At 53.9% G+C, this 25,348-nt stretch overlaps 1 protein-coding gene across 6 annotated transcripts in view; it reads left to right on the plus strand.

Annotated features, from left to right (window-relative positions):
- Positions 1–25,348, plus strand: part of CRTAC1 (cartilage acidic protein 1) — a 156,102-nt gene that overhangs the window by 82,498 nt on the left and 48,256 nt on the right. For all 6 annotated transcript variants that reach the window (XM_033841951.2, XM_073794103.1, XM_073794102.1 and 3 more), the window contains exons 3-5: positions 634–830; positions 12,843–12,979; positions 18,125–18,281. In XM_033841951.2, the coding sequence (XP_033697842.1) occupies positions 634–830; positions 12,843–12,979; positions 18,125–18,281 (491 nt within the window). The remainder of the gene's footprint in view (positions 1–633; positions 831–12,842; positions 12,980–18,124; positions 18,282–25,348) is intronic.

The following is a 25,348-nucleotide window of genomic DNA, read 5'->3' on the forward strand; positions in this document are numbered from 1 at the left end:
TCAATGACAAAGCCTTCTGTGCTTCCAGAATTCACTCCAGGTCCCTTGGGTTAGCAGAGAGGGCCTGGGTTTGAGTTCCAGCACCTGATGCTTACTAGCTGCGTTACCTTGAGAAGGGCACTCAACCTCTCTGAGCCTCACTTTCCCTGATGAAGTTCATCAGTTGCCTCACCTGCAAAATGGGTTAATAATGCAGACTCCATGCCTACCTCACTTGATTGTTGCTAAATTTAAATAAATGAGATCATAAATATGAAAGTGCCTTTTACATTGAAATGAGCAAGATAAATGTCAGGGGGTTTATTTCAGCAAAGCCTGTGGTAAGGGGCTTATCACTGACTGCCCACTGCCCTCCACCACCCTGCTCCTTGTTTGCATCCCACGTGGGACCTGCTGACTCTCACTTTGCTTCGGTGCACATCTGATTCAGGGACACTCGTCAAATACCCGGGGACCCCAAGGCAAGGCTGCCAAGGGTTCCCCAGGAATACAGCAGCTCCCCAGGAACGTTCCGGGCCTGATTTGTCCCCACATAGACCTGTCCGGGAAGACTCTGAGCCCACTGCTCTGGTCGGATAGAGCCAGGTGGGCCCAGCTCCTCCCCGCAACGTCCCCTCCCCCTTCCTCCTCCAGGTACAATGGACCCAACCTGGTTCTGAAGTACGACCGGGCCCAGAAGCGGCTGGTGAACATCGCGGTGGACGAGCGCAGCTCCCCCTACTACGCGCTGCGGGACCGGCAGGGCAACGCCATCGGGGTCACAGCCTGCGACATCGACGGGGATGGCCGTGAGGAGATCTACTTCCTCAACACCAATAATGCCTTCTCCGGTAAGGGCTGGGGGCCTTGGGCCTCCCCTGGCCCCCACCTTCTTCCTCCCGGCACTAGGTTACTGTCCCCGGCTTCCCCAGGACCTCACTCCATTCCAACAGAGACAGCCCCAGGAGGCTCCGTTCTTCTCTTACACATGAAGCTGTTTCTCACCTCCCAGCCCCTGGAGAGGGAGGCCTTGAGCAGAAGACCTGTCCCCTCCCTCGGACTTTACGTCCTCCTCACCTCCCGTTCCGAGCGGCAGCCCGGTCCTCCTAACTGACCCCTCCTCCCTTCTCCCCGACTCGGTGGCTCAGCCACTCAGCGCTTCTCACTCCCGTAGCTCGCAGACGACTCCCTGGCATAGCCCTCCGTGCTGCTTCTAGGGAACTTTCTAAAATGCTTTGAAATCCTTCAAAGGCCCCCATAGCTTTCAGCTGAGCTCATTTTTTCACCCCACATTCCTGCAGAGCACCTACAGCACGCCAGACCAGAGGCGGTAGGTGCTGGGGGTACAACTTGGTGGAAGACAGATCTGGGGCCTGTCCTGGCCCAGAGTGCCATCCCAGTCACTTCGGCTCTTGTGTAAATGCGGGTTCTGACTCAGCAGGCCTGGCTAGGCCCTGAGATCCTGCATTGCTAACATGCTCTCAGGCTGTGATGCTGCTGCTTGTCTAGGGACCACACTTTGAGTGTGAGGTCCTACACACCAAGGAATGGCTGAGAGAAACTGATACCCAGAGGCTACATGATAGCAAGAGTAACGATAACAACTAATACTTAAGTAGCACCTACTGTGTGCCGGGCCACGACCTGAGCACTTTGTATTCATCACCTCATTTAAGTCTCACAATAGCTCAGTTAGGTGGGTACTGGTGTGGCCCACTTTATAGTTGAGGAAACTGAGGCACAGTGAGGTCATATGACTTGCCCAAGGCCACACAACTTGTAAGTCCCAGGATTCAAACCCAAGTGTTTGACTCCAGATCCATCCTTTTAATCAACACACTCTGTGGCTTTACTCAATCCGACGCCCTCGGGGCCTAGTGGAGAGCCAGGGTCATGGTTGGTGCTCAGTGTTTCATGAGTTGGGGGACTGTGTTCTTGGGGCTGCAGGTGGAAGTCTACTCCCTTGGGGCCATAACATCTGCAGGGAAGTCCCAGGCCATGGCTTCCTCCTGAAGGATGCAGGGCCCAGTGCCCCTTTGCACACACACACACACACACACACACACACACACACACACACACACACACACACACACACACACACACACACACACACACACACACACACACACACACTGGCTTTACCCTGGGCCCATAATGCTGCCCCTGCTGGTTGCTGAGCCCAAGCCAGGATCCAGCCCCAGACTGCCCCTGCTGTTGAGCCCTGCCATGTGCATGAATGGCGAGGGAAGGGGTTGGGGCTGGTGCCAGGGGCAGGGGCAGGCGGAGCTGACTGGCTGACAGCCAGCTTTGTGCAGCCGAGAAACAATGAGCCACAGCCCCAAGTGGTGTTTTATGGGTTTTCATCTCATCTTGCCACCAAGTGAGGCCTGAGAGATAGTAATTATCCCTACACAAATATCAGGACATGATTACCCAGCTGGATTTACTGCCCTCTCTCCAGCCAAGCCAAGATTGGATTAGGACACAATTAATTGATGGGCTGATCAACCTTTAATGTGGGGCAAGGTCAGGAGGGGAACAGCAGCAAGGGACGGCTGTGGAAGGAGTGAGTGCCCAGGAAGATGCTGGAGGGACGCAGAAATGGGGAGAACTGTGGAAGGAGGTGTTTAACGTGGGCTCAGCAGGCACTGTGCCAGAGGAAGGGGACAGACTCTTCTACTCACTGAGTGCGGAGCACCAGGGCTGGGACCCGACCGTCAGGTGTCTTGAAGCGGCTGCCCTCCCACGCTCTTAGAGCATTTCATCGGGAATCCTCGAGCAGCGGTGCTCAGCCCAGGCTGCACACTAGGATCTCCTGAGGAGCTTTAACGTGCCCAGTTCCCAAGGAGCATCCCATTCCAGTCCAATCTGAACCTCTGGGGGCGGGACCCAGTTATCAGATTGGAAAGCTTTCCAGGTGATTCCCTCGTGCAGTCGAGGTTGACAGCAATACCCCAGAGTCGTGTTGGTTCCATGCTCAGCCTCACCATCACCCCATTTACTCACTAATGTATTCACTCATTGAGTAAGTATTTACTGAGCACCTACCGTATGCCAGGCACTGTTCTAGGCACTGATGATGCCCCAGTGAATGTAACAGACAAAAATCCTGCCCTGTCTCTCCAGTGCAGTCTTATATTTCTCTAGGAATCTGACTCCAGTCTCCTAGCCACTAAGTTCCTCAAGGGCAAAGTCCATGTATTGGTTATTTTGTGCCTCCCTCTGGCCCAGCCAGAACTTGAACATCCTAAGAGTACAATTAAAACTTGATAAATAAATCCGGAAGAACAGGCACAAGCATTTGGCCTGAGAGAAGGTTTAACAACAGAGGGAAGACAAGAAGAGGCAGGCAAATGGAGCCCCCAGGAAGGTTCCTCTGGGAGAGGCTGGCGCTCGGCCCCCAGAGCTGGGGTAAGGGTGACACTGCCCCCCAGCCTCGGCCCCAGGCGTGCACCTCCCAGTGACCGTCTGTGGGTTTGAGGGATGTCTGTGGGTTTGAGTTAATCTTTCAGTTGAGTGATTCGATTGATTCATCGACAGTGGGTGGGGTGTGGAGCCATTTGTGTCAGGTCAGCACTTCCCTGGGTCCAGCTGGCATGACGCTCAGCCATTGCCACCCTGCCCACAATGAGGAACTGGCGATCCTCTCCAGGAGCCCCAGCCAGCCCACACCTGCCCATGGCTTATGACTGGGGGCTGCTTTAGCCTGTGCCCAAGCGTTGGAGAGACCTCTGGAAGGACGGACCCACCCTGTCCCTCAGCCAGCTTTTAGGATGTCAGCACTGGGGTCCTGCGTCCTGGCAGTGTCCCGTGGGAGTCAGTCTGTACAAACCTGGGACGTGCCCCTCACCTAATGGGTGACCTTGGGCAAGATGCTTGACCTCTCTCGGTCTCAACCCCTTCACCTGTATGTAGTACAGGAAAATCATATCAACTTCATAAGTTCAACTCCCTCCTGTAGCCCCACAGACTGTATCCAAAGTCTTTACCGTCACCCACCACACCCCTCCGGCTGTGAGCCAGTCGCCCTTCTGGCTCCGTTTCCTCCACTCTTCCTCTTGCTCGCCGCTTTCCTACCCGAGGCCTTTGACTTGCTGTTCCCTCCGCCTAAAATGCTTTTCCCACCGTTGTTCTCAAGGCTCACTCCTTCCCTTCATTCAGGCCCTTTCTCAGATGAGGTCTTCCCTGAAAGCCTTAAGACTGTACCCTATCACTCCCTACGCCCTTAACTTGCTTTATTTCTCTTCAGAGCACTTACTGCTGTCTGAAAATATGTTATATATTTGTTTGTTGTTCATCTCTTCTACTCTTCTGCTAAACACCATGGGGACAGAAACTTTGTCTTGTTTTCTGTTGTATCTCTAGGACCAAAGAAATACTTATGTCACTTAGTAAACATTTTTTTAAATTTTTATTTATTTATTTATTTTGGCTGTGTTGGGTCTTCGTTGCTGCGCGCGGGCTTTCTCTAGTTGCAGCGAGTGGGGGCTTCGTTGCGGTGCGTGGGCTTCTCATTGCGGTGGCTTCTCTTATTGCGGAGCATAGGCTCTAGGCACGCGGGCTTCAGTAGTTGTGGCACGCGGGCTCAGTAGTTGTGGCTCGCGGGCTCAGTAGTTGTGGCTCACAGGCTTAGTTGCTACGCGACATGTGGGATCTTCCCCGACCAGGGCTTGAACCCATGTCCCCTGCATTGGCAGGCGGAGTCTTAACCACTGCACCACCAGGGAAGCCCATAAACATTTAATATATATATTTGAATGAACAGCTGAGATAATGAATGAAAAGTACTTATTATGGTGTCTAGGACCTAATCCATGCTCTCTAAGCTACGGCTGTCATAATTCTGTGGCTTGAAGAAAGGCAGAGACTTTAGAAACGTCCTGGATGGAGGGGCCACAGGCCTCCCTCCTGGCCGCCTGAAGAGAGAGACTCTTGGAGCAGAAAGAGAAAAGGACCATCATGTAAATAAGACACCACACAGATGAGGGTATCAGGTAGGCACAGCTCAAGGGTTAAGAACTGGAAAGTAGTAAGAGGGAGGGAACAGAGGAAGACCGACCACAATCCCGAGAGGCCTGGAGCAGGAAAGCAGCGTACAGCTTAACTGACCTGGAAGAGTACTAGCCAATGTGTTTCAGGCAACACTACTCTGTAAAAAACCAGGTAGGGGTGTGTGCAGGACAGACGGACAAGAGGCCCACTCCAACACCCCCTCCACATCCAGGAGCCCAGGACCTGCTGCAGCTCCTGCCCAGAGCCCATCCCTCAGAGTTCCTGCGCTGGCTACTCCAGCTGCTGCTCCGCGTGGCCCTGAGCTCTCCTGCCCGCGTGACCTGGCCTGGGGTAGTAGGAGTGTGGTGCTGAATGGGTCACTGTGGACTGTGGGCCCCACACCCTACCTTATCTATTAACTCATTCAGTTCAGCAGGATGGTCACTGACCCTCCGCCATCTTCAATCTACACATACCTCCCTCCCTTTCTACACAGATAGCAGCACGCTCTGTTCACAGTACTGCCCCTTACTTTTTTGTTTGACAATCAGCTTTGGACAGTATTTCACAGCAGCACACAGAGAGCTTTCTCATTCTTTTTATGGCTGTATAGTACTCCGTTGTATAGATTTGCCATTTGTTGAATTGGCCTCTGTTGACGAATAGTTAGATTGCTTGCAAACAGTGCCACCGAATGAATAAGCTTGTACAACATGCCATTCTCCACAATTCCAGCTGTATCTGTAAGGTAAGTTCATAGAAATGGAATTGCTGCATCAGAGGAATATACAGGGGTAGTTTTGATAGGCATGGCATGTCCTTCAAAGGGACAGTCCTAATTACACCCCTATCAGCCCTGATACCAGTGAGCCTTTCCCACCCCAATAGTGTCACCAATACATGTCATCATTTTTTAAAATATTTGCTAATCTAATAGGAAAAAAATTGGGATCTAAGTGTAGTTTTAATTTTTCTTAAAATGAGCGAGGCTGAACATATTTCTTTATATTTGAGTCTCTTTTTTCTATTGATTGTCAGCCTTCTTCGTACTGATTTGTAACACCTCTTTATAAATTAGGGAAACCAGCCCTCTGTCTGTCATACAAGTTGCATATAGTTTCCTCTTGTTTGTCATTTTTCTTTTGTCTTCGCTCATGGTGGGTTTTGCAGTGCAGAACATTTTTCCTTTTATGAACTTGGATTTATGACTCTTTTCTCGGATGGCTTCTGAGCTCCATATTATACTTAGGCCTTCAGCAGGGCTTCTGTAACCTCTCAGAGAGGAGGCTTCAGTCACTGTGCCAGAGAGAAGAACGGAAATCGGGGGCGCCTTGCACTTCCAGGCTCTTCTGCCCCCCACAGCAAATGAGTCTGCCTTGAGAGGTCACCCACTGTCCACAGCTCTTCACTCAGGCCCAGTCCTGCTGCACCCAGATGCTCTACACCTCGCTTCTCAAAGCAGCTTTCGCAGCCCAGCACTGGCAACAGCTGGAAGCTCATAAATTTGCAGAATCTCAGGCCCCACCCCAGACTGACTAGACCAGAATCTGCATTTTACCAGGATGGCCAGGACTTCCTGTGCCTGGTAAAGCCTGACATGCACTAACCCTGAGGCTCCACCCTCTTTTCCTAGGATCCTCTAAGCCCTAAAATGGATCCTAGGGTCCCTGATCTCCAGCCGTGTTTCCCTTGGACACAAGGCCCAGATTTTCGGCTCCCCCAGCATGATCCCATTTGGGGAGACGAGCGCATGAACTGCTCAGGCTCCCCGCCCCCATCCCCACTGTGCCTCATTCCCACGTGGCCCCAGAAGAAGCAAGGATGGGATGAGGCTGTCAAAGCAGCATCATAAAGAGCATGGAGGGCTTCCCTGGTGGCGCAGTGGTTGAGAGTCCGCCTGCCGATGCAGGGGACGCGGGTTCGTGCCCCGGTCTGGGAAGATCCCACATGCCGCGGAGCGGCTAGGCCCGTGAGCCATGGCCGCTGAGCCTGCGCGTCCGGAGCCTGTGCTCCGCAACGGGAGAGGCCACAACAGTGAGAGGCCCGCGTACCGCGAAAAAAAAAAAAAAAAAGAGCATGGAGCCCTGAAATCCATTTCCTCGGTCCTAACAAAAAATGCGGTTCCTCGGGAGCCAGGACTGCCCTCCACCAGCCCCCGCCCAGCTATTTATTTACTTACTTTTAGTGTCTGCTGTGCAGCAAAGTGAATCAGTTATACATATACATATATCCCCTCTTTTTTAGACTGTCTTCCCATTTAGGTCACCACAGAGCATTGAGTAGAGTTCCCTCTGCTATATAGTGTGTTCTCATTAGTTATCTATTTTATACATAGTAGTGTATATATGTCAATCCCAATCTCCCAATTCATCCCACACACCCCCTTCCCCCTTTGGTAACCATAAGTTTGTTCTCTACATCTGTGTCTCTATTTCTGCTTTGCAAATAAGTTCATCTGTGCCATTTTTCCAGATTCCACATATAAGCGATATTATATGATATTTGTCTCTTTCTGACTTACTTCACTCTGTATGACAATCTCTAGGTCCATCCATGTCTCTGCAAATGGCATTATTTCATTCCTTTTTATGGCTGAGTAATGTTCCATTGTGTATATGTACTACATCTTCTGTATCCATTCCTCTGTCTATGGACTAGGTTGCTTCCATGTCCTGGCTTTTGTAACTAGAGCTGCAGTGAACATCAGAGTGCATGCATCCTTTCGAATTATGGTTTTGTCTGGATATATGCCCAGGAGTGGGATTGCTAGGTCATATGGTAGCTCTATTTTTAGTTTTTTAAGGAATCTCCATACTGTTCTCCATAGTCTGCCCAGCTCTTTAATATGTGGTGGGGGGCTTTGCAGTCAGACCCTAGTTGGAGGCTCGGCATTGCCACTTAACAACAGCTGTGCATTAGGTAAACGGTTCAATCCTCTGAGCCCAATTTCTCTCTGTAAAACAAAGAATCTGTCTTCCTGATGCGACTGTGGAGAGGACCAACTGAGCTAATGTGGGTGATGCACTCGGCAGAGGTTCATCGGATTTCTCTCTTCTCCCTGGGGTGGAAGAAGAAAGATTGAGAAGGAAGAAAGACTGGTCTTTCCCTTCCGCCCCAGCTCCAGCCTCACTGCTCTGCAACCCGCCATCCCTCATGGCCAGCGAGCCCTTGGGCATGCCTTCTCGGCGACCTTATGATCCCCTCAAAGGCCAAGCTCCTGCTTCCACCCTCGGCTGGCCCAGTGTCCCTGCTTCCATCACTAACCCCGCACTGTGGACTGGCTCTGATCCGCCAGACCGAGCCACGCCCTCCCGCCCCTCCTTCTCCAGCCTCCTGCACCCAGAGCTTCTTCCCCACTTTCCCTGTAGCATCACCCGGGATCGTGCCTGAGCTACTCCAGAAGCAGCCTCCCCACTTCATTTTCCCCACTGTTAGCCCACACCTCACTCCACTGCCAGGTGAATCTTCCAGAAACACTGTCTTCCCCAGATCAGAAACCACCCATGGCTCCTTCACCCTCAGTGCTGGATTAGCGGCTATGTCCTGGCCTGCCATGCTGTCCCTCCTGCACCTGCACAAACCCTCCCCTCTAGGCAAACTCAGTGTCCCCTCTGTGCCCTTGCCGATGCTTCCCCGCCTGGCCTTAGCACCGCCCCTCCCCTCTGCCTAACGGGCAGTGGAGTGAGTGCTCAGAAGCACAGGCTTTGGAGTCAGAAAGACCTGGGTTTGACTCTGTCTCCACCACCCACTGGCTCTTGGGCAACTGAAACTCTCTGCCCCTCAATTTCTCCATCTGTGAAATGGGGCTACACCACTTTTCAAGGTGCCTGAGGGGTTTAGGCAAGATGATGATTGTAAAAAAACAAGAAGTGCTTCACGCAGAGCCTGGTTATCCTAAGTGCTCTGCACGCTGGAGCCGTGCTGTTGTTACTCTGATGCTTTGGTTCAGGTGCCTCCTCTGTCACGAAGCCCTCCCTGATCACTGTGGCCTGATTTCACAGCATCTCCGTGGTGTACTGTCCTGTTGTCTCTGCGGGGCTCTGCTAGTTGGGGGATCATAGGCAAGTCCCCTTGCCTCTTGTGCCTCAGGTCCTTCATCTGTAAATTGGTCCTGAAAATAGTACCTACCTTGTGGGCTTGTGGCGAGGGTTAGTGAGTGAATGTGTGTGAAGCGCCTGGCACGTAGAAAGCTCCGTAGGAATGTGAAGTAGTATTAGTTTTACCGCAGTCCCATGGCATCGCCTCTGCCTATCCCTCCTGTCATCAAATGAACTATTAGTGCCCTGAGTGAGGGACTGAGACTCCTACTTCCATGAGGCCTCCCCCAGCACCCAGCAGGGAGTGGTGGGCCCCTGAGCCTCCTCCACTTGGCCTTCTCAACTGGCCACCTGGCGACAACTGCTGGTTCCACTGAGCTCTGAGACCTTCAATGCTCCCTTAATGCCAACAGGCCAAAGTCTGGGTGGGAATGGAAGTCCTCAGATGTGCCTTTCAGAGGGGCCGTGACCTCCAGAGCCCCCTACCCTGCCCTTGAATGCCCTGTTTCTCCCAGGCCTCCGGGCTGTAGGAGTCACCCCCAGGGACTCGGGAGAGCCCCTCTCTCCTACAACTAACAGCCTCTCTTCTTCCCGAGCTGCTGCCCCCGACTCAGTGAGGGGCCCCAGGGCAGAGTGCAGCTACAAGGAGCCAGAAGGTGGGATTACACGCTGACATGGGCCAGGGGCCAGTGCTGGGTGTTTATTGCCAGTGCCATCGACCCACACAGCTCACTGTTTATCTGTCTTCCTGACACACCTAATTACCCAGGTTGCAGCTGCCAGAGCGTTTGCTCTTCCTAAATCACAGGCTCCCATCCCTCCTGTCGCCCAGGCCTCCAGGCCTCTGCCTGCAGAAGGGCTGCCATTGATTTTGCCGTTCCCATTTATGATCTACAAGGCTGTGCATCACTGCTGCACATTCTACCTTAGTTTATTCTTCTGGGCGTCCCTGGTCAGCTCAGAAGTCAGGAGGCTGGAAGGGGGGAAGAGGCTAACAGTACGTGGCGCCCTAACCCCTCTGGCCACAAAGCCCAGAACGTGGCCCGAAGTCAACACCCCCGCGCAGCAGTTTGCTAAGAACAAGGCTAGTTCTGCCGGATGCTGACAGGTGAGCTGCAAAAAGGGGTTCCATGGCCGAGTGTGTTTGGGAAAGGCTGGCTCAGGTCAAATTAAGCCCGTGATTTATTGCAGGACTTTTCAAAGTTTCGATAGACTGATGTCCACTGAGAATCTCCAAGGGTGGATGGAAGGTGCAGTCTTTCCTGAACACAGACGCTCACGAAATCTTTTCTCCAGGCAGCTGGCAGAGACCAGGGTTCCACAAAGCACACTTTAGGAAATGCTGGGAAATGTGGGCAGGGGGAATTGGGGGTGATGAGGCAAAGAGAGGGGTATAGAGTCACCCTGGGCTCGTTTTTTCCTCTTGTCTAGCTGAGGCAGGAACTTAGCAGCTTGAGAAATTTCTCCCGCTGAATGCAGAGGTGCCCATCAGAGCTCTGCAGAGCCCAGCTGCCCGCAGCTGCTTTCTCACCTAGGCTAAGCTTTGGTAGAGTTTAACCTCAGGATTTCAGGTGGGACTAGACGAGCTGGAGGTACTGTCTAAAGAGGCCCTGGTTTGACAGAGAAGGGCAAGGTTGCTCGCTGTTGTGAAAGCTGGGCACCCGGAAGCCTGCAGTGCCGTCCTCGGAGGCCCCCCAGGCGTCAGAAGGCGATGACAAGGCTGCCACTGCCTCGGGAACAGGCATGAGGATGGCAGTCTCAGTCCACAGTCCCTTTTCCGCAGTCCTGAAATCCAGAACGCTCTGAAAGCCTCAAGTGCTTTTTTTAAGTTCGTGGGAAAGTGAATTGGTAGCAAAACCTGTCCTGAGCTGACGTGAGCTATTTACGGGCTATATTTATCCCACCTAGTGTGACTATTTGTATATTTCACTGCAGAAATATTAATGTGTTTAATTACAGGGTGCTGCCCCGGTCCCTGATGGGGCTGTTATGTAATAAACGGTGTACGCACTGTGTTGCCTTTCTGACACGTGAAAGGAAAAGAATCTCAATCTAGACACATCTGGTCCCCGGGGATTGCGACGAGGGCCCGGGAGCCCGGGGTGGCACAGAGCGGCCAGAGGACAGTCCCCGCGTGCCGACCCGGGGCCCCAGAGTTTTCCCCTGCGGTTCCCACAGCGATGCTGGGAGGGAGGAGGCACAGCCGTCACCCCCAACTCTCAGATGAGGAAACCGAGGCTGCGGAGAGGATGAGGAACCGGCCAAGGCCCCGAGCAAACAGGAGTCAGAGCTGGACACAGGCTCAGGCCCTCTGAGTCGGCACCTGCGCTTCTGTCCAGATCAGGCTCCTCAGCGGCCCCCGTGGGCCACCCTCCCAAGCCAGGCAGCTCTGTGCAGACCCCAGCTGCGGCTCCTCAGCCCAAGCCCCACCCCATAGACGCCGGCAGGACCCCTGGATCTGCCTTCCGCTCTGCTGGGAAAGGGCCTTCCCCTCCTCCTCTGCGCCGCCGGGAGGGCCAGGCAGAGTGGCACAGCTCTGCCCCCGTGCCAGCTCCCTGGAGTCCGGGGAGCATCCCGAAGGCCAGCTCCAGGCCCCGCAGACGATACGCCAGCCCCTGAGTGTCCCCGGGGTCTTAGGAGGTGCCTGTGTGAGGCCACTCGGAGAGCGCACCCTTGGTCCTCTCCCAGGCAGAGCCACCTGAGGGGCCTCCTGTGCACAGCCCTCACCGCACACACTCACACTCATCCACTCACTCTCACACTCGTTCTTACACTCGATCTCACACTCACACTCATTTTTACTCACATTCTCACTCTCACGCACCCACTCACTCCTGTGCATTCCCACACACTCACTTTCACACACTTATCCTCACACTCACTCTTACACTCACTCTCCCCACACTCACTCTCACCGCACCCCTGCAGTGCAGAGCTGAGGTCCCGGAAGCACCTCAGAGGGTCCCCCTGTCTATGAACGGGAATAATCGACCTCCAACCCCTTGGGGGATGGGCGGCGCCGTGCTAACTCTTTCAGGTGCATCATCTCATTCACCCCTTGAATTAAGCTGGAATGCAGCTGTTATTGTCCCCATTTCCAGATAAGGACACTGAGGCTCAGACTTGCCCGAAGTCAACAACTAGAGCCCAGAAGTAGAATCTCGGTAGAACCGAGCCTGAGACTCAGCCCCGTTTACTCTGAACCCCGAGTTCCCGACCACCGCGTCACCTGCTCCCCTCAGGCTGCGCCCATTGCCTCTCCACAAACCCTCACCCCATCGGAGTGCCGACCCCACTGCCATCCAGTTTTCCTGGAGTGTTGGTGACACACCTGTCAGAGCTCAACTTCCAGCCCCTTCCTCGATTTGGACTTAGAGACCCACCCGCCAACCCGGACCATTTCTTCTGAGACCCAGATCAGGTCCTGTGGTTCAGCAGAGAATGTGGGCGGCAGCTCCTGGAGAAAGAGACGTCCTTGGTTGAGTTTGGGCGTGAAATACTGGCAATCCCAGGGTAGTGCTCGTGGCGCGGCAGGAGCGCAGTGCAGACCGCGAGATCCCGGGTCAGGTCCAGGCCCCAAGACCCCGTGTTGAGGGTCAGCTCAGCACCAGGAGTGGGCACACGGCCTCCCAAGTTCCTGAGGGCTGGGCCGACCATTTTCATAAGCCTCAGAGTCTCTTCTCTCAACTGAGAATCCCTGCATGTCCCCAGGAGAGGGGTCGCAGCTGCCTAAGCGCTCACCGTGCCGCACGCGACCTGTTCACCTGTGGCCCCAGCCCCTGCGGTAGGTGCCGCACCGGCCACCAGCCCTCCCTTCCCTCCTCTCTCCAGGGGTGGCCACGTACACGGACAAGTTGTTCAAGTTCCGCAATAACCGCTGGGAAGACGTCCTGAGTGACGAGGTCAACGTGGCCCGCGGCGTGGCCAGCCTCTTTGCCGGGCGCTCTGTGGCCTGCGTGGACAGGAGGGTGAGTCCAGGGGTACATGGGGGCCTGGGGAGAAGGGGGGCACACATCGATGTGTCGGCCAGGAGGGGAGACCCAGGCAGACGTCCCCGGACAGAGCATGGCTCCCGAGGGCAGAGCCCAAAGCCGCTCCCGCAGGGCCTTACGCGTAGTAGGTGCTAACATACTTTCACATCCTTTCTCCCCCGAGGCCTTTCCAGCAACCAGGGGCTGTCATCGTTGTGTCCATTGGGCAGAGGAGGGCACTGAGCCCCAGCTTGGAGCAGGGACCTGTCTGAGGACCCAAAACAGATTGGTGGTGTGGCTCGGACATGAATCAGACTCTCTCAGCTCTGAACCTTGTGCTCATTCATTCGTTTATTCAACTCTTATTTACGAAGTGCCTACTATGTGCCAGGCATTGCACCATCAGGCCTTCTCCCCCATAAGTACTTATGGAACAAGTGAAGGCACAAGCAAAGTGGCTCGTGGGTGGGTGAGTGGAGGGTTGCCTGAATGACAAGTACTTTAGTTAACCCATAGCTCCATCAATCCTTCCCCGCCCGGCTGGTCCACCCGGCACACAGGTGCTCAACTCGGAGTGCGGGGTAGAAAGGCCAAGTGGCGAGGGCAGGAGCAGCTGCAGCCATCTGCCCTGTGGGGCGCCACCCCCCCACCCCGGGCGTGCGTCCCGGCCAACCAGCCAGAGCCAGAGCGTGGAGTGGAGGTGATTTATCCCGCCCGTCACCTGCTTCCCTGCCGCCCCCTCCCTGGCTTTACGAAATAGTCCTCACTAAGTCAGGGACCCAGCTGCTGCCCAGCTTCCATGGGAGCATCTCTGGCCCCCGTTCTGGGGACAGGCACAAGGGGGCCAACTCTTTCGGGACTGAGATGGGGACTGATGTGGCACTGAGGGGACTGGGCATTCAGCGTGATCTTCACAGCGGGGGCCTCCAGGCCTGGGAGAAGGCAGGTGCCAGGTATAAATACTATTGCTTATCAAGCTGGTGCCGGGAAGAGCACCAGGCCGGGCTGTGAAGCCACACTTGGCCCTGCCTGGTGGGAGGAAACCGGGAGGCGGCTCAGCGAGCCGCCCCGGGGACTGGGGGTTCTGGGGGGCGCCAGGCCTGGCCGCGCTGCTGCCAGGCCTCTTCCCGTGTCTCCTCCTGGCTCCCTGTCTCACCCCTTCAGGACCAGGACTGCCACACTCGGCTAAGGCAGGAATCTTCTCAGCACTGGTGGGAGGGCCTGAAGGTTAATCACAGAGACTCGCTGTGTCCTAACAAGGTCATCTGAACACCAACGCACTTAACCACAGGAGGGGGGCGCCACGTGAAGTGCAAAAAGAGAAGCACAGGAGGCGGGCACTTAGTGGCTTGCTCACTCCCTACCCAGGCCCAGCCTCAGGGAACTAGAAAACGCCCACACAGCTGGTCTGCCGCCAGGAGAGGGGCTACTTGCTGCATCCAGCCACCACCTTGGCAACCCCTGAGGCCTGAGAACTGTGGAGAGGTCAATGCCGGTGTGGAAGTTGAGAGACAGGGATGCAGTGTGGTATGGCAAAATACAAGAGCAGTCATAATGTTAAGAATATAACATTAACATAACAAAGACAATAATAATATAATAATCGCTAACGCTTGTTGAACTGGCCACGTGCCAAGCTCTGTGCTAAGTGGTTTCCACGTACCATCTCATTGAATCCTCAAAGTAAGCCTATGAGGTACATGTTATCATTATCCCCATTTTACAGGTAGGGAAACTAAGGCTTCTAGCAGTAAGCTACTTGGCCTTGGTCACCACAGTAAGCGGCAGGCAAAGGCAGGAATTGAGCCCTGCTGGCTGAAAATAATCAGATGCCTTCACCTCCCTGCTGCCCTGCCTCCGGGTAAACCCGTGTCAGATACACATTTCTAACCCCAGGTTCTATTACAACGTCTGACCTCCTCCTTCCTCAGCCCCACAACCCCTACCTGGGGCCTGTTAGCATACCTGCTCCAGACTAGCAGCATCAGCATTGTTAGAAATGCAAATTCTCAGGTCCTACCCCACTCCGCCCTCCAGACCTACCAATCAGAACCCCTGGGGGTGGGGCCCCGCAGCCCTGGTTTCAACTGGGCCCAAAGGTGACTCTGAATTATGCTAAAGCTTGACAGCTTCGCACCAGGTAATAGCCTCAACCCCTACGGTGTGCCGTTCTCTCCCGCTCCCCTCGCAGCCCTCATCCGTTCTCTGTCCCAAACCTGGAGAACCTCTGCCCTTCATCTTCAGGTGACTCATCACTCATCCACCTTTCTGGATCCAGCTCAAAGCCGATCTCTTACAAGAAGCGTTCCCTGATCGATAATGATTCTGCCTCATGTTTATATAGCATTTTTATCTTTTCAAAGACCTTTCACATGCGTTGTCTCACTTCATCTTCTCAGCAGCCCTGCCAGGAAGCAGGGGGGTTATGATTCCCACTTAACACGTGAGGAGATACGGCCAAAGTGGGCGAGGGACCTGCCCAAGGGCACAGAGCCAGTTGGGACAGAGCTGTGACTAGGATCCAGACTGACAGCCCCAGACCAGTGGTTCTCAAAGTGTGGTTCCTGAAACAGCAGCACCAGCTTCACCTGGGAACTTGTTAGAAATGCAGATTCTTGGGGCTTCCTGAATCAGAAACTCTGGGGATAGGACCCAGCATCCATGTTTTCATAAGCCCCCCAGGTGATTCTGAGGTTGGCTACAGGGTGAGACCCACTGCCCTTGACGCAAAGCTGCAGAAACACCTTCCTTCCCCTGGAACCAGCTCCCCCTCCCAGAATTACTGGGTCAAGTTCACATGTGAATTTCTTCAGTCTTCTATAACTGTAACACATCTATGTTTTTCTGTCAACCCAATACACTGAAGTAAGGAACTAGGTATAAATGAATTTTATAAATATCCTAATTTCTAGCAGAGTGCATTTCAGTTCATCTGGGCTTAATTGCCCATTTGTCGATGAGATTGCTAACAGCTGGTACGGTCAGGAAGCGTCACAGTGGTGGTGCACTTTCCCCTTTGGCCCCATTCATTCTCTCTTCATCCAGCCATTCCACACACATATACCAAGCTCCTGTGATGGGCAAGAACCTTTCAAAGTTCTCCCCTAATCACAAAACCATGTTGTAACGCAGTGCAACTCAAAGTTCATTTTTGTGTAGGGATCACTGGGGATCTTGTGGCAATGCAGGTTCTGATTCAGCAGGTCTGGGCTGGGGCCTGAGAGTCTGTATTTCTAACACGCTCCCAGGTGACACGGATGCTGCTGGTCCAGGGACCACTTTGAGTAAAAAGACTTGTAAAGCATCGGTTCCCAGATAGCAGGCTAGAGACTCAGGGAACCAAAAATGAAGGGGCCGAGAAGTCTTTACAGAACAGGTTGGCCACCTTCTCCAGCGTCCTCCCCCCACAGGCCCCGCCTTGCTTTGTACATTCTGACAGCATTGAACGAACTGTTTGTGGCTTCCCGACATTCATCACTCTCTGTCTCATCTCTGCCTGGAAGGTTCTTTCCCCTCCACTTCACCTGGCCAAGACTTCTCTTAGAAAGCCTTTTCTGAACTCCCCATGGCGAGGTGCCCTTCCTCTGGGTTAAGAGCCCCTCTTCTGTGCACCCAGGAAACCCTGTACACACTCAATCAGACATGTAATTGCTGATGCACCTGCTTCCGCCAGGAGACCCTGAACTCCTTCCTTGGCTTCACCCACCTGTTAGACCCAAGTGTCTCCTAATCAGTTTCCCCAAAGAAAATGGTCCCAAAGAAGGGATAAAGTGACCAGTTAGGTGAGAGGGGCTGTCATGGGACCATTGGACGGGAAATAGAGGAAAGCAAAGAGGGCTGAGAAGAGGTGGTGACAGAGCACACTTTGCTGCCTTAAATTCAGCTGTTTTTCCTGGGTTGTTTTGTGTTTATAGCTTCCTTCGTTTTTTTTTTTTTTTTTTTTTTACTTTTAAAGTATAGTCGGTTTACAATGTTGTGCTAGTTTCAGGTGTACAGCAAAGTGATTCAATTATACATACATATATACCTATGTTTTTTAGATTCTTTTCTCTTATAGGTTATTACAAAATACTGAGTATAGTTCCCTGTGCTATACAGCAGGTCCTTGTCAGCTTCCTTTAAACTAGACTATAAGCAACCTAAGGACAAAGACTTGGTCTTAAGTACATTTATACCCCAGCACCTTGCACATCATTAGAGCTCAAGAAATATGTACTGTCTGATTAATTGGAGGGAAATGCTGCAAGGGATAAGAGGAAAGCTAGAAAACTGATTGAGAAATTGTGTGGATCTCTTGGGGGAAAGAAGGTATCCATTGAAGAAACACCATTATAATAAGAGGCAGGACTAGAGAAGAGAATGTGTCTCTTCTCTGTGTCTTGGACTAGAGAAGAGAATGCCTACAGCCAGGAGGCTGTGTCTTGGACTAGAGAAGAGAATGCCTACAGCAAGGAGGAGCTGGTGCCCAGGGCTTCTCCTGGATGCAAAGGGGAAAATATACGTACATATTTGAGACAGTGTTATAAAGGCAGGAGCAATATACTATTTCTTTCTGGTAACGTGGGAAAAACAAGGGGGTGGAAGTGGGAAGGAGGAGCCTGGCGTAGCTGAGCCTATCGAGCTACCCAAGTGGAGGAGTGAAGAAGTACAGGGTGGAGGTGGGGCAGGGAGATGGCTCACGAATTTGCTTGTCATCTTGGCTGGAGCGAGCTAGAATGGGAGAGCGAGACTGAGAATAATGGGAATTGGTAGATCAATCAATCAGCAAATATTTATTGAGCAGCTACCCCGGCTGGCAGCTGGAGAGAGCTCAGCTGGAGGAGAAGGCACATTAGAAAACTGTCTATAAAAAGGTGGTTGTGGAGGAGAGGGAGGGATGTTCTTCTGGAACAGGATGGAAGGAAAAGCGGGGCCGCTTTGCTGTAGGACTCTGGGGGTGTCGTGTGCTTCGTAGCCTCTATGAAAAGCACCTCTGGAGTTGTGTCGTGCAAGGTCACACACGCCAGACCCCGGGAGCAGAGGCCGAACCTGTGAAAGAGCTATGGTCCTGCGAGAGGAGCGGGGGAGCTGCTCTCTGGGCCCCCCGCCCCCCGACCCCGCGCCGTGGTCCTGCTCAACTACCCTCCTTCCCTTCCTCCTCAGGGCTCCGGACGCTACTCCATCTACATCGCCAATTACGCCTACGGTAATGTGGGCCCTGACGCCCTCATTGAAATGGATCCGGAGGCCAGTGACCTCTCCCGGGGCATTCTGGCGCTCAGAGACGTCGCTGCTGAGGCTGGGGTCAGCAAATACACAGGTAGGCGGAGTGACATGGGGGGGCTGTGAGCTGGAGGGGCTGGGGGCTGGAACCCCGCAAGGCTGAGTCTAATACATCAGAGACCACCGGAGAGGGTGGGTTTGTGTCTCTGGGGAGGGAGGATGAAGGCTTTATTCCATCCCACCACCCATAGACGGCTTCTTCCCACGCGACCTCTCCAGATGATGAGACATCTGGCAGGGGTGGGCTTTTGGGGGGGGCCAGTGGGTGACGTCAGACAGCCAAGAACATCACCACATCATCCTCTCCTTGGAACCTCTTGCCCCATTCCCTGCTGTAACCCGAATGATGGGTGAACAGGTTCTGTAGGAGAAAACTGACAAGTCACAGAGGCCGAGACTTAAAGCCTTCTTTATTGCCAAACAGCAGGTAAAATTATTTACCTGCACATAAGCGGCCAGGAAGTGAGCGCTAAATCCCTAACCTGCAGCTGGGTCCCGTCTCAGATAACTGAGCTCAAAGAATTGTGTTCTTGTTCCAAAACCTCTCCAGCACTTTTTTTGAAGTCACGCTCCCCGCACATCTTTCTGGATGGGGGACCTATTGTCAGAGTCTCTGACAGGGAGATTGTTCTAGGGAAGGCTGTTTTTCTAATTCCAGCACGGCTGCTGACTAAACTCTGATCATCTGCCAATAGACTGCTGATGGCAGAGCAATCCAGTTCCCGTCTGGGGCGCCAAAAATCAGGAAGCCAGAGGTGTACACGGCTTCTCACGTGAACTCTGGCCTCACTCACACCCAACCTGCACTTTGGGTGTAGAAATTCCCTCAGTGGTTGACCTTCCCGATATATCCATCCCAATTTACACTACAGAATTCCAAGTGGCAGCTGGCCTGGATCCAAATTTGGGGGCCGGAAGGATCCTTGAAGGGTCATTTGGGCCATTCCCCCTGCCGCCAGACACCTGGGTGGTGGCATCGTCTCAAAGCCCTACCCAGAAAGGGTTGCCACAGCCTCTCCCGAGTTTACCATGCCTCTCTCCAGCCAGCTCTCCACCTCAGTGAGAGGGAAAGATTGATGTTGACCTGTCTGACAAAGTTTGTGGGAACAAACGGCTAGACAATAAAACAGTTTGCACAGCTCAGCTCCATCAGAATGCGCGAGAGCTCTGCCTGGGAACATGCAGCAGAGAGGCTGAATGTCAGTAATAAACCATGTTTTCCTGGGAAAAGGAATAAACGTGCAGGAGCTTCAGTCTCGACTTGTGCAGACAATTTTTCTGAACAGTTCTCAGTTCTATGCACTGGGCTGGTTTGGCAATTAAGTGCCTTGATCTGCAGGAGAAGGAGGGGAGACTGGGGAGATGAAGCACTTGAAAATGATGAGCTGGAAGGGAGGCAAGGTCTGGGAGCGAGGGTTATACACAGAATCAAAGAATTCAGAAGGCTGGGTGTGAGCATATAGGGGACACTGTTCACGCTGGTGGGGCTGGCAGAAGGGCTGGCAGGAACCAGGGACGGGGAAGGAGGGGACCAAGAGGAGACCGCTGAGGAGCACAGGGTGGGGATGGGGCACCGGCCAACTGTGCCAGGCTGTGCTGGAAGGACGGGGCAGCTCAAGGAAGGGAAAGCAGCTTCCGTGGAGCATGCAGGCAGGCCGGGGCAGCTGGCATGCCCAGAGGACATGTTAGAGCAGCGTTGCAGACTTCCAAAAGCCATTTGGCTGACAAGAACCTATTTGGCCCACCAAGTTACTATTCCGTCTGCCCGCCTTCCCAGCCCACCCTTTCCCTGCCCTCCAAGCCCCGCAACGCTACCGTGCAGCCCCCGTCGTCACTCTGTTCACAACACATGGACATATGGCTGGAAAACTAGCCCAGAGCAACCTCCTGAGCCCCAGGAATGGACCCCAATGTAAGCGCCTGACTGCCGAGGCTCTGCCACGTGGCCAGTGCTCAGCTCCAGGCTGGTGCCCTGGGGCCTGGGGAGTGGGGAGAGACGCAAGCAGTGAGGGAAGCAAGCCATGGCCAGATGTGCAGTCAGGTCCCCGGAGCCAAGGCACACAACACCCATCTGCCAGACAGACCCTGGAGAACCTCCTGTTTGCAAAAGAACAAATCCAGGTCCAGAGAGGAGAAGAGACTTGCCCAAGGTCACACAGGAGGTTTGCAGAGAAACTAGCACTTAGAGCCCCGGCCCCTGATGCCTAAACTGCCACAACCAGCTGACCTTTCTGATGACCTCCAGCTTGAGAATCCTGCTCCAGCCTGCAAGACAGAAAGGGTTGGTGAAAGAGGAAGGGGCCCGACCACCGAAAACTCAGCCCCCGGGACTGGCCCTCTGGACTTTAATTGCGGCTCCCGGTTTTTTGTTTTTGTTTTTGTTTTTTTGCCTGAAACAGCTGCCTGGCCTGGGCTGCTCAGGGTAGCAGTGGGTTGGCCTGGGCATACCGGTCTGCAGGCCGGGCAATGGCGAAGCCCGCACCGGGCTGTCCGGCTCCGCGGGAGGAGGAGGGGAGGCATGTCGTCCGGACTCGGGATTCTGCCTGCGGCCGCCGCTCTACTGGGTCTACAGTGCCATCTAGCGGCCAGCGCGCCCGCTCTCGGGGTACTCGAGGGCCCCTGGAGGGCGGCGCAGCCAGAGCTGCTGGTGCAGAGTTGAGCAGAGGGAAGGCCGCTCCCCCATGGTTCCTGGTTCTCCAAGACCCCCGCTGCCTGCAGCCTCTTGGAGCCTGAACTGCCCTGCATGGGAATCCTGAGAACTAGTTCTCCCCATGAGAGAGACAGGCAGGAACTCAAGGTGGGGGAAGGTGGGGACCAAAAAGTTTGCACTGCCTCTCTGGCCCCGAATGATTTCCGGAACGTCCCATAGGCTCTCTGAGGACCTTGAACTAGCCGTCGAGCAGAGCTGCTAAGTGGACAGTATCTGGAGCCAGAGTACTGGGTGCAGATCCTACCTCCACCATGTCCTCCTTCCCAGGCAGCAGTGGGCAACTTATTAACCTCTCTGGGCCTCAGTTTTCTCACCTGCAAAATGGGGGGTATTAAAGGAGATAAACATAGAGCATGCCTGACACAGGGCCTAGCACACAGGCAGTACCCACCGAGTGTAGCAGACATCAACACCCTCCTCTGAGGTTCTGAAGGAAGGATGCCAGGACCCTCTGCTGGGCATCACCTGGGTGTAGGGAGCCCAGGGGGAAGCACAAAGCAAGCAGGGCTAACCCCTGCCCTGGAGGTATTCTGCATGTGTCTCCTGGCATGTCCTCCAGTCCTGGGCACAGGCGTGGGCATCTTCAGCCCTGTTCCCACTGGAATCCATCTCTCTTCCCTTCTTCACTCTGGACCCTGTCTCGCCCTGGCCTCTACTCCCTCCCCAGGAGCTCTGCAATTTGGCCTCACCCTTTTAGGGAGCATCTGTCCAGGCTGCAAGGTGGTGATTAAAGAAGACTTAGAAGAAATTTGGAAAGAAAATGAAGGTGGATTTATGATATTGGGTGGGGAGTTTTGCTGTTGGCTGGGAGCAGCGTAGAACAAAACAGAGGGCAGATCTGATTTACAGGAAGTAAATGGAGGAGACGGAGATGCCTACAGCCCAGCTGAGGCCTTCTGGAGGACCCCTACCAGCCGCTCCAGAGAGGTGACCCGGGGTGGCAGAGTGGGGGCCTCAGAGTCTCCCGGGTTCCCAGGCAGTGCTGGCCTTTCAGTGGGCGTGCAGCCAGACCTGTCAGCTGGGGACAGGCAGGGCTAGAGTGACAGGCTCCTCAGCCAGGGCCCGGGACCCCCAGGGAGTACAGCCACAGGCCCGCCAAAGCCCCAGGAAACACGGAGTGTCAGAAGCATAAGATGATTGACAGGGAGGGACATCATTTTTTATTCAAAGCAAACACAGATGTTATAGAATACAAATGCAATCTTGGTACACATTTTCTTCAGCTAAAACAAGAGAGTTGTTTTTTTTTTAATGTCAAGCCTATGGCTGGCCATTCTGGGCCTTACCAGGAGTACAGATCCCTCTTCTGCTGAGCGGGAACTTGAGTAGAAATGTTTGAGAGCATGCTGTGGGGAGAGAGTGGCTCTGGGGTCACTCAGACGTGGGTTTCAACTGTGATCCATTGCCTGCTGGCTGCAGTTATGCCTCCCTGAGCCTCGGTTTCCTCACCTAGAAAATGATGAGGTGAGGTGAATCGTGCGTGATACCTAGTACACAGGACTGAACTGGAGCTATTCCTGCCCCTCCTTTTCCTGCCCTCCCTCGTGAAACAGCTACTTCCAGCCCCCTTCCTGCCTCGGGGGGTGGGCACACAGAGAGGAACGACTTCCCTCCGGTACCCACCAGGTGCCCAAGGTTTGAAAATCCCCACCAGTGGACAAATGATGGAGCCTGTCCTCCTGCCTCCCCATCTCCCTCAATGTCCTGCAGGGACAGACCAGAGGGATTAGGGGTGAGTGGGAATGTCCTTGTCTAATACCCTCCACACCAGTACACTCGGAACCCTGCCCAGCATCTGGAGCACTCTCAGAGGACCCGGGGGTAGCAACACCAGCCCTAACACAGTATGATTCTGTGTTAGAATTTCAGGAAGTTTAGGCTGTTATCCTGCCCTTCTCACACCTCCTTCTCCAACACACACACACACACACACACACACACACACACACACACACACACACACTGTCCATTCCTCCACCCCTGCATGTTCCAGTGCTTTGCTATTCTTTTACGATATCTTGGATGTTCTCGGCAACCTGCAGGCCTTAGCATCCACTAGAATCATTAATCAGCAGAATAGTCCCACAGGTCCAGGTTCCTTGTCTGACAGCCTCGCCGCGGAGCCCCCATGGTGCAGACTGTAGAGGGGCCCAGGAGGATGCACTGGAAAGTAGAGCTGGAAGGAGCCTTGCAGACCTTCTCACTCCCGCCTCCACTTCACGGAGGGAGACCAAGACCTGGAGGGCACACTTCCCAAGTTCCTGCCTCCAGAGAAAGTGCAGAGGCCGGGCAGCCCCTGGAGGCTTTTGCTTAGCACCGCGAATCCCCTGCCTCTTCATCCTGGGCCCTCTGCTGTACAGTTGCCGCAGCATGCAAACGCCCTGCTCCCTGCAGCCTCTTTCCCTTCCCCACCTCCAAGCCCGAGGGCTGCCCTGATGCCGTCTAAGAGAGGGATTGGCTGCACCCAGACTGGACTTGGGTCTACATCTCCCAAGTGTAGGGGTTCAGAGGTTTAGGGGTGCAGTTCTTAAGGGTAAGCGGGGCTGCCCCGTGGGCTCAGGCCCACTGAGCGGATCAGAGGGGGTGTCAGAATGTGGCAGGAGGAAGAGGGGGCCATAGGGAAGCATTTTCCCTTGTCACAACCTCCTCCACCCCGCCTGGTGGACAGAGTGAGAAGCCTTCAGGAAGGGATGGGCAGGGAGCAGCATTCACGCCCAGCAGCAGAACAAGAGGCCTTTGAAGCTTGAAAGTGCTGGAAAAATAAAGGGACATTATTCACCCAACGGGTGGGAAATAGTCCCACTAATGACTCTGTGGCATCTGACGTTTTCCAAGGTACCTTCCAAAAACCAGCTCACTTAATATTTATGACAACCTGGGAAGGGGCTATTATTATTATCAGTCTCGCGTTATAGGTGAGAAACCAGATGGCCGGAAAGGTTCAGTGACATGCCCAAGGTCACACAGCTCGAATTTCCTGATCCCCAGTCTTTCCTACCAACCGGTGTGCCTCTCCAGCCCCAACTGGGGAACTGCTTGCCCCCAAGAGGATGTTCTTGCCTCAAGTATAAAAGAATTAATTGATGTAAAGTGGACTTCAACTCCCTATTGGAACATCATTTTCCAGGGCTAAATAAAGATGTTCCTAACTGCCCCCAGTAGCCCCATAAGGTGTGTGCTAAACCTTAGGAGGCCAGGAGACAGGGTGGATGTAACAGAGAAGACAGGGAGACTTAGGGGGAAGAGCTAGGGGAGGAGGGGAAGGTCCAGGTAGAAGATACTTGCAGAATAAGGGGCCTCTGTCATGGACCGGGCAGGGAGTGGGAGAGTCAGGCTACACTTAAGATGGATGGATTTTATTACTTTGAAGAGAGCTAACATGATGGACCTGGAAGTAGAGTTTCCCCTGCGGCCCCAGCGAGGGGTGCAGGCACTGGCTGTCCCTGCCTCAGACCCCCATTTGGCTCTCCATCCTGAGGCTGCTGGGGCTCGTGCCCAAGAGGCTGGCTCCCCGGCTGCCGACTCACCTGCTCCCCAACTGTGCAGCAAACTTGCCAAGAAAGAGGTGTGGGTAACATCTCTGTTATGGTCCAGTTGCCATGGCAATAAATTGTCACTAATTAGTGTGGTTACCATGGCAATTTTCTAGTAATTACAGGTTACAAATGGTGCAAGGCTTCAACCCAACCCAATTAGTTAATTAGAAAGATTTAGAAATTTGTCCAAGAGGGAAATAACCTGCCTTGTAGAAAATGAAGGGAATGTGTCACAGCTTGGGAGCCAGAGGCAGAGAGGAAATTGGAGGATGCTGGAGCGGTGGAAGAAGGATGGAGTTGCATGGCAGCAAGTCCCGGAGCCCCACCTGGAATTGCTGGGGACCCAGACAAGACCGAGGGTTTCTCACCAAAGCCTGATCCTGGGCTGGAGTTTGGCAGAACCAGGGCAGGGACAGCTGCCAGCAGCCACTCAGCAGCACTCTTTGAATGGGCAGAAGAGGTGCCCAGGTTGTAGCCCAGCACCCTCCCTGCTGGCTTAGGAAAAGAAAGGCGTCTGAAAGCCTCCCGCCCTGCCCCACGCCTGGGCTCTCCTAATGAAGGCTCTCCCGGGAGTACTGTGGATTCAGTGGCTCCATTTTCACAAGGCTTGAGCTCTCCTTCAGAGCTAATTAGATTACCTGGGAGAAATCCGGGGGCACAGGGCCCAGGATGTGTTAACGAGGAGCCCCACCAGGAGAACCATGACTGCGGCAATGCCATTTGCCCCACTCTGGCCCCAAAGCCGGCCCCTGGTGGGCAAGCTCCACCTGCACAGGTGAGAAAGGCCCCATGATTTCCTCCAGGGACAAATCTCAGAGGATGGGAGGAGCCTGGGGACCAAAAGAACCTCCATCCCAA

The sequence above is a fragment of the Tursiops truncatus genome, chromosome 16 (assembly GCF_011762595.2).
Source record: "Tursiops truncatus isolate mTurTru1 chromosome 16, mTurTru1.mat.Y, whole genome shotgun sequence".
In the NCBI taxonomy this organism is placed as follows: domain Eukaryota; kingdom Metazoa; phylum Chordata; class Mammalia; order Artiodactyla; family Delphinidae; genus Tursiops; species Tursiops truncatus.